Below are 8,760 nucleotides of genomic sequence, written 5' to 3' on the forward strand. Positions count from 1 at the left end.
AAAATAAATGCAACCTTTTTGCGAAAACTAAGTTTATAGTTCATCTACATCTACATCGATACTGAGCAGGACCGAGTATCGGTATAATGCTCAGAGTGCAAGAAATAATGAAATAAAAGTTTAATGGATAAAAAGTGCTAGAAGATGCCACTGATCAATGATAAGATTGATTGAACATGAACAATAGTTGTAAAATGGGCTTTAATTATTCACGTGCTGTCCAATTACCCCCATGTCCTTAAATAGATTTCTAGTTAAAATTGGCAACCTCTTGTGTTGTGATCTGTGTGGTGTTGTGACCACTGAACTAAAAAAATTTAAAGATCAGTGGTTGTGACGCCTGATCTCATTCTGATAACGAGTAGGGCACAACCTCAAGATGGCGGTGTTCGGTTCCTCGTGCAGAAAATGTCTGCAAAATTTAATTCCTGTTACTCAGCAGTTTCGTGTGCAAACGAAAAATATTGTTTCTACTGCATATCTTCAAAGGTTAAAGAAAGACTATAGGATAAAAGAAGCTCCCAAAAAGAAGCGTTGGATCGAACCGACCATAAGAGAAGATCTGTTGTTTTTATATGATGGCAAAGCTCGCAGTACATTCCCATATCACAAATTTGATCTTGCAATGGAAATATTGCGTGCATGTGCAGTCAAAGACGAAAATGTTGGTGTTTATTTGAGACTCAATCTGAATGGAAAAGATGTAAGATTTCTCTTCAAAATTGTAAGCGTATCAAAAGATTCTGAGAGATGAGATTAGGCCACTTATTATGAAGTGTCATTAAATTTAAATCAATTTCATTTCAGAACTATTAGGAAAATAAATTCCATAAGAGTTAGCTGAGATGGCAATGCCAGGGTTGCCATATTTATTGATTATATATGTAATTGTGCGTAGCGTAGCGTAGCAGAGTATGGCAGATTTCATCCTATCTCAGGTATGCAAGAGCAAGATTTAAAGTAAGCAAGTGTGCACTTAGGTAGAGTGTGTATTTCAATTGTGCACAGAAGTGGGCACAACTATGCCAAGGGACAACAATTGAAAAGCCAATGTAAACAAAAATTTGAAGCCAGCAATAAATTAGAAGCCAGCAATAAGTTAGAAGCCTGCTGTAATCAGGTGAAGCATGTATGGGTTCTCTTGATGCACTGAGGAACGCTGGCAAAGCTTTTGAAAACTCAAATTATCAATTATCTAATGATATAATTATCAAAACTAATTCAAAGCACACAAATGCCTAAGTAAAAGCATAAAAACAACAGATTTATGCCAGTGATATTATTACATATATCCTTGAAAACTACATTGCCAGGACAGAAACACATTACACTTGTATATGAAAAGGAAATGCATAAGGAGGATTACAGCACTACATGTTATATTATAAATTAACATAAGATAGATAAACAAAGAAACTTAAATGTTACACAAGCATCACAAGTTTACTAAGGGTTTTTCTAGTGCACTTTGAATAGTCAAGGCAGCACAGAAATTTCTATTTAGTGCTTGAATGTCTCCTGTCATTGGAAGCTGTATATGAATTGGTATGGACAGTAATGAACATAATGTGTTCCCCATAGAAATGAAACTCTGATGTTTGGCACTAAACATGTTTTTGTGTTTTGGAAGATTCTTGTGGTATTTTGCAGCAATGAACAATATGAAATGATAAACAACATGACAATTTTTTGCTTGCTACCATTAGCTTAATTTTGACTCTAGCATGGTTTATCCATGTACAGTGCATCAAAAATGCCTTTTTGCAGCTGAAATGATATGTTTTCCTTTTTTGTTTTTTGTAGATTACAACAGAAAGCATTAAAGGACACATAATCCTTCCCAAACAGTTTAAAGAGAAGAAGCTGCTTGTTTTGGCTGAGGTTTTCAGAGCTTCATTCTACTTTTAAATATTAACAATTTTTCCTACTAAAGACATTCAGTTGACAAGCCAATGGCCTTCTTGAAAATTTATTGTAATGATACCCAGCCATAATGCAAACCATTTACCAATGTGCAAAGATTGATGGATTAGACAGGAATTGTTAGAGAAGAGTTTGAAACTTTCGTTAATATTTTTCAGTGGATAGAGTTAAGTATCCTTTCTTTGTTTTTGATGGTTTTACCCAGTGGGCCACCGTCAAAGTTGATAGAGTCACAATGGAAACTTTAAGTTGTAAACTCAGTGCTCAAAACTTTGTAAGCTACTTAAAATGGTATTACCTGTTACTTGCACTAGGTACAATACCCTCATAACATACCTCAATAATCTGAAGGTGATCAAATAATGAGTGAGGCTTTGTGAAGGCTAACTGGTCCCTCTGGGGTGCAAATTGGCATTCTTGTTCATGTTAGCTGCACTTACAACAAACTGACCAATTAATCTAACCAACTGAAGATTAGTCTTGCAAACAGTAACTGTTTAGGCATTAGTTCATTATTGTCAGCGGTGTAAAAATATTCTTACTTGTAAAGGGAGAGCAAGCTGAAGCTGCAAGGGATGCAGGAGCTGATTATGTGTGTGGAAAGGAAGAATTATCAGATGTAAGTTTAAAGATCATTTACCTTATGTTGGAGCTAGAAACATTGTTTGACTTTTCTGTTGAATCCAAACATGAAATTGTTAGATTACACTTTCACCAGAATGTAATTTTTTTCATTTTTCAAATGCATTTTATATTTTGATATGATTTTTTAATACAGTTTTAACCACATTTTCTTAGGTTGAAGCCGAAGAATATGAATTTGATTACTGTCTGAGCAGCATAGAATTTTTACCTAGAATACAACATCTTTCAAAGATTCTTGGAGACCAAATGCCAAGTCAGAGCCAGGGTTTGTGCATATTTTTACGCCATTAAATATGGAATAAGATGTAACAAGCAGAAAGAAATGAAAATAAGATATATAGCACCCATCACAGCTAGGTTGAAAAATATTATTAGATGCTCCTATAATTTTGAATTTGGTGTTTATTTGATTAATTTTTGTTGCATTTGCTATCTAGCATCCAAAGGTAGATTTAGGACACTGAGAAGCTGTGCTATTAGAGCATCGTCCTGGTCCTATCTCTCAATGTGACCACACCTTGTGATTCCTAAGCCTAGAGTTACAGAGAAAGTTCAATCTGTGAGAAAGTTTTGTTATGTTAGGGGCTCAAACCTCAGACCCTTGGATCTGCAGTCAGCAACCCTGACCACTGATTCATCCTTACAAATGAGACTGAGATGTGAAATCAATTCTGATTATATTGAGAAATCTTTTAGTCATTTAACAAATTTTTAAATAATGAGTAGCTGTGTTTGGTTTTTAGGCACAGCAACCAATAACTTGGCATTTGCTGTTAGGGAATACAAAAGAGGACAAAGATACAAATGCATGCGGCAGGGTGCTGTTAGTTTAGACATTGCAAAGGTAAACATTTTAATATTGTAGCTGTTTGGATCTACTAGTTTGAATTATGCTGGTGTCTTGGCGTCAGAAACTGTTTCATACTCAAGTAATTTAGCCTATTCAATCTTGTTCTTCAGATATTATCCATAAGTTATTGTTAGGTTCATCAGAGAATTATATTCAAGAACTTTTTAGGATATCACAGTTATTATTCTGGAGATTTTTATCTAATTTGAAAGCTTGCAATGCATTCTCAGTTATCAGAATATACCTGTCCAGCTATTCAGAATGTCTAGAAGTTTTCCCTGTCCCAAAAGACTTTTGCGATACTAAGTAGCCAAATTTAGGTTTCAGGGCATGGTGAAGCTGGGACTGTGGGGATGTCTTAATCACATCATGTGATCATATGCCAGGAGTTGCAAAAAGAAGGTTCTTTTGCGAGCTGAAGTTGTTGGGATAGTAGGTTAAGATCTATCATGCCATAAATGAGTTATTGATTACAGGGAAATGGTTAAAGTAACATGAAACAGGATTGCTAATGATTCTGCTAACTTTGATTACAATCTTATTATAATACAGTTAGTTTATTGTAACTAACTGACTAAGACATTGAGCAATTATTTAGAAAGCCAGAATGCTATTTTGGACAAATATTGCAATTGGGTGTTATATGTTTATATTATGTAATGTTGGCTGTGGTATTTATTGACTTGCTCAAGCCTCTTGACACAAGCCTTCTTTCTCAGCTTAGTTTTACTGATGAAGAGGTGGAGGAGAATCTACAGGCAACAATTAATGCAGTTAGATCTCATACACCATTCAATGTTTCACCAGGTAACTGTCAAGAATTTCATCAAGATTTTATGAGTTCTAACAGGTTGTCTATTTATTACTGAATGATACAATTATCTGTGCTATTTATAACCATTTTCACTCAACATAGGCCATAAATTAACAAAATTGTGTAGACCTCCCAGAATTTTACGACAGCAATTCTGCTGCAAGTAAGTCTACATGTGAACTGTTACAAAACCAAAAAAATACGACAAAGCTTATTTTTTATCTATGCATTTTGTTTTGAGGGGGATTCTTACAACACAACATATTTTTTGAAAACACAAAAAACATTGACCAAGGAGTATCAAGTATCATAAGTTTAAGGTATCCAATCACAGGTGAACTGATTGATCAAACAGTTTTAATTAGTGACTTTATTTATTTTAAATGCTGCCAACCATAAAATATAAAATATGCAAGAAGGAAGAAACGCAGGATAGGCTGTCTGCAAGATTCTATGAATACAAGGTAGTGGTCTAGAACAAGGCAAAAAACGATGAGAATCCAATGTTGTATAATAGAATTTAAAATGTTAAAAAGGGTTTTATTTAATGATTTTTTAGATTCGTATTTGATGTAACAATGTTTTCGACACTATTAAATGATGGCACTTAGACATGTAAATCGTCTATTTTAAATTATTGTTTATTGATTTATTTTTTATAATAGATTCTCAGATCCCAAAAAATTTAACGCCTGAATTATGTTTGTAAACAATTCATAGGGGGGTCTGGTCAAGCATAGCAGCACTTTTTCTTGATCCTATATTGTGTTAAGCTGTTTAGCTGAATTTCATGCTTTCTAACTAAATTCTTCCTTGCTGTTAATTTATTTTCATTGTTTTCAATTATGTTTTTTTCTTTTTTTGCAGAAACGTTCATTAAAAAAGTCTACATTACATCTTGTCGTGGACCAGGACTCTTACTTCACAAAAGAGATTTTCTACGTTCAAAATAGACTTCGTGTAAATCATCATTGTTATAAAGTCTATTGATCGAGCCCTAACCCTAATGAAACTTAGTCACTTTTCAATTATGCCCTAACGTAAATACTGACAATTAGATGGGTTTTATGCATTTTTCTGCCTTCATTTAAGAAAAATAATATGGAATTAGGTAGGCTTTTGGTATCGCAAAATTTCAAGATGACACGAAATCTTACTTCTATTATATGCTGTCGAAAAATGTTCCGAAATATGCTTTGAGTGTTTGAAAAAATATATGCTGTCAAAAAATGTTCCTTTTTGATCGTGTAGATGGTTATGCAAATTGTACCCAGTGTATAAAGAATCGTTGTCATGAAACCGATTGTACTGAGAGAAATTCGTTATTGAAAAGACCGGTAGACCTATTTTTGTTATGTTTACAGTCCCTTTTGGCCGAATTCTGACAACATTACTGATCAGCTACAATCGATTGTTTCGGCTCTTTTCCTTTCAGTTATTTCCTTATTTTCCTTTTCTTCTAGCTTCCCTACAAACTAACCTTACTGCCTTTGCTTTTATTTCACCTTTAAGAGGTGATGTTCTAAACAGCATCTTAGTTCAACCGCATCTTCCTAGCTTTTGAAGTACTGGCCAAGTTAACCTGTTTTCGCCCATTTTTGTCATTTGATTAGTTTTGTGCCTGCAACAGGTTGTTTCATTTTAATTTTTTCTTACATTACCGTAGTAATAATTTGTCCTCATAAAAATGGGTACCCGCGTGCCACAACACTTTGTCAGATTGAAAAAGGGGCATAATATGCAGGGCAAACGCGTTTTACGGATATTTAAATCTCCAAACATTATTTTTTATTAAGGGGAATAATATGAAACATCATTGGCGTCATTAGCTTTTTTCATCAAAAACGATTTTTTGACGGACAGGCAGGCTTCAAAATAACTTGTGAGAATCTCATTTATTATGCAAGCTGGTTTCAACAACGGCGAAATCATAGTCCATCGTGACAGGGGTGAGGTTCTGGCGTGTAATTCCCCCCTTGAATCCTTCAGAATTCTGTAACGATTTGTCATCAAAAAGTTGCACTTGCCAACAGAACAGAAGTTTTTATTTTGACTGAACTGATAGCTTTCCATAGCAAGCCAATCAAATTTTGAAAGCAAGGTTTCAATTCAATCGATAATATTGAACAAGAGACAAAATCACACCGAACCCAAAACGAGGCTTCTCGTTGAATGGCCCGTTGATTGGTGGATACCAGTCATTTGATTAAAAGGTGATCATGATCAAAACGGGTGATAGATTGAGTTTGTTTAATGAAGCACTTGCCCACGTGCTTTTGGATAATAGGTTTAACTGGTATCACAAATTTCCTCGTATCAACCACCTTATATTCTCAAGCAAGAAACTGTCACTTGATTAAGAAAGCTGCTTTCAAAATGGCCTCAAGTTACCTAAAATTCACGATTTTCGCCAGCCTTTTTATTTACGGTTTTTGCCAAGATGCAGATGCAGAAGTCACTTTAGAAGATGTTGGGAAATTTGAGGATGATCCAAGACCGGGAAATCCAGCCGTTATGGACCCCGAAGTGATGAAGGAAATGGAAGCGGAGAAAGAGTTTAATAAAGCCGTAGAAGATGCGCACAAGGGACCCAAAACCGTCGAGACGTCGGGGAACAACACAAAGGAGGTTATGCCAAAAATAGACTCTCTTTACATCCCTCGTCATTGCACTAGAAAGACCCAGAAGGGAGATTTATTGGTTGTGCATTACACGGGTTGGCTCGCAAAAAGTGGTCGCAAATTCGATACTACCGTAGATGTGCGACGTCGATACGTGCCTTTTGAATTTGTGCTGGGAACTGGCTATGTGATCCGTGGATGGGAAAAGGGACTGTTGAACATGTGTAGGGGTGAAAAGAGAAAGCTTGTCGTGCCTTCTGTTTTGGGTTACGGCAGGAAGGGACTACGTGGAATTATACCCCGTAAGTATTCGTATTTAATGTGATTTGTCTTCTAATAACCCGAAGTATGTGCATATCCTAATTTAAAAATCACAGTAGAATGTGTTAAGCAAGCATTCTCTTGACATGGCAGCCAAACTGACTTAATGATTTCCTTTAGCAGCCACCACCTGGAGCAGCACACGAATGAAAAAGACCCATAGCACAAACAAGCGTAGTATTGCTTGAATCTGAGATGATAAAATGGCACCTCAGATGCATGCCTTGCTACTAGTTTTTCTTGTGAAGCACGAAATGTTCATATCCCTTATTAATTAACCGATTGGAAGTTTTGCCGTGTGCTCCCGTCTAAGTTCCCTGAAAAGTGCCCTGTTTATCCAGTCACACACTGATATATGACAAAAGCCTTAATTCTCTACTGGTAGTAGAACTCATTTCTGGAGTCTATAACATCTACGCATTAAATGCTCTTTGAGCCCATTATGTAGTTGAACGTCCATTATTAGGCCTTTCTAACAAAACCACAGAGAGTCTATTTGAATCTCCCCCATATCCTTATAGTCCTCTCGACAGTCTCACTTTTGTTGGTGTTTATTGTATGTACATACAATTTCTTTTCAGCCAATGCCACTTTGGTATTTGAAGTGGATCTCTTGGACATGCGCAGAGCTACACCTAACTATGCACCCATGGACCTCTTCACGTCACTTGACAAAGATGGCGACAAAAAGTTGTCTCGCGATGAAGTTTCTGCTTACGTGAAATATCAAAATAAAATATATCGTCATCCAAACGCAGCCAAGCCGACAGAAGAAGAACATGAACAAATGGTTGATCAGATTTTTCAGAGGGAAGACCGGGACAAGGATGGACATATTTCCCACTCCGAGTTCAGTGGGCCCAAGATGCCACACACTGAGTTGTAAATGACTTGTAGCAATTGAAAAATAGGCCTTTTTGAAAAGAGATTTTTTATTTTGTAACAAATGCGTTTAAATGTGAAATTTGTGTTCGCTGAATCCTACTGTCAAAACTTTGCTAAATTTTCTTTTCTCTTCCATAGTAAACAGAGATCTGCTAAATATAACGAAACGAACCCGAGTTTGTCTATTATTGTTTTATGTAAAAACTTTGGTTTTTTGGTTTTTCTGTGCAATATTATTTTCTTTTGTTGGCAATGTACCATTTCAATGTATGTACATTGATTTTGTTTGTTCAATAGCATTTTTGGTGACTTTGGTTTTTCTATAAAGCAATTGCTTCCATCCTTTTTCATCTAAGATGATATATTTGTAAAGCTATTAAAGTATTTAAAAAAACAGAATGAAATCCACATCTAAATCTTGCTAAATCGTTAATAACTACGTCACTCCGCACTTTCTAGCTTTTTTTAGGATCTAATCCGATTTGATTCGTATATTTTCCTGCCCTCGAGGCAACCAATCTCGACATTACTGCCAACTTCGAATATTGTCACCTTAAGGTTGTGACCACATCACCACCTAATCTGGCTTTCGATGTATATCTTGGCAACAGAAGATTCAAAATATTATTTTGTCTTTATGTCAGTATTTGAGGCAATAACAGTCGTGCGTAGCCTTTGCCTTTGGAATAAAATGGTGTGAA

The 8,760-nt window shown here is 35.6% G+C and overlaps 2 protein-coding genes across 2 annotated transcripts; both read left to right on the forward strand.

The window, feature by feature from the left end:
* The first annotated feature begins 226 nt into the window (after nucleotides 1-226).
* Nucleotides 227-5,574, forward strand: LOC135689722 (uncharacterized). Its single transcript, XM_065207048.2, has 7 exons — nucleotides 227-703; nucleotides 1,804-1,881; nucleotides 2,474-2,542; nucleotides 2,722-2,833; nucleotides 3,312-3,412; nucleotides 4,138-4,225; nucleotides 5,100-5,574. Exons 1-7 carry the CDS (start codon nucleotides 380-382, stop codon nucleotides 5,183-5,185), a joined length of 858 nt encoding a protein of 285 aa, XP_065063120.1. The 5' UTR covers nucleotides 227-379; the 3' UTR covers nucleotides 5,186-5,574.
* An 898-nt stretch (nucleotides 5,575-6,472) lies between these two features.
* LOC135689720 (peptidyl-prolyl cis-trans isomerase FKBP14) lies at nucleotides 6,473-8,368 on the forward strand. The gene is made up of 2 exons (XM_065207046.2): nucleotides 6,473-7,155; nucleotides 7,756-8,368. Exons 1-2 carry the CDS (start codon nucleotides 6,486-6,488, stop codon nucleotides 8,058-8,060), a joined length of 975 nt encoding a protein of 324 aa, XP_065063118.1. The 5' UTR covers nucleotides 6,473-6,485; the 3' UTR covers nucleotides 8,061-8,368.
* The last annotated feature ends 392 nt before the right edge of the window (nucleotides 8,369-8,760 follow it).

This window comes from Rhopilema esculentum, chromosome 5 (genome assembly GCF_057945365.1).
Source record: "Rhopilema esculentum isolate cy_ngs chromosome 5, ASM5794536v1, whole genome shotgun sequence".
Lineage (NCBI taxonomy): Eukaryota > Metazoa > Cnidaria > Scyphozoa > Rhizostomeae > Rhizostomatidae > Rhopilema > Rhopilema esculentum.

What these genes read in the sequence shown, in the direction of transcription:
- LOC135689720 (XM_065207046.2), top strand. Translation starts at nt 6,486, where the DNA reads ATGAAGCACTTGCCCACGTGCTTTTGGATAATAGGTTTAACTGGTATC. An exon ending in ACTACGTGGAATTATACCCC is followed by an intron (nt 7,156 to 7,755) that starts GTAAGTATTCGT and finishes ATTTCTTTTCAG; the next exon opens with CCAATGCCACTTTGGTATTT.
- LOC135689722 (XM_065207048.2), top strand. Translation starts at nt 380, where the DNA reads ATGGCGGTGTTCGGTTCCTCGTGCAGAAAATGTCTGCAAAATTTAATT. An exon ending in AATGCCAAGTCAGAGCCAGG is followed by an intron (nt 2,834 to 3,311) that starts GTTTGTGCATAT and finishes TTTGGTTTTTAG; the next exon opens with GCACAGCAACCAATAACTTG. An exon ending in ACCATTCAATGTTTCACCAG is followed by an intron (nt 4,226 to 5,099) that starts GTAACTGTCAAG and finishes CTTTTTTTGCAG; the next exon opens with AAACGTTCATTAAAAAAGTC.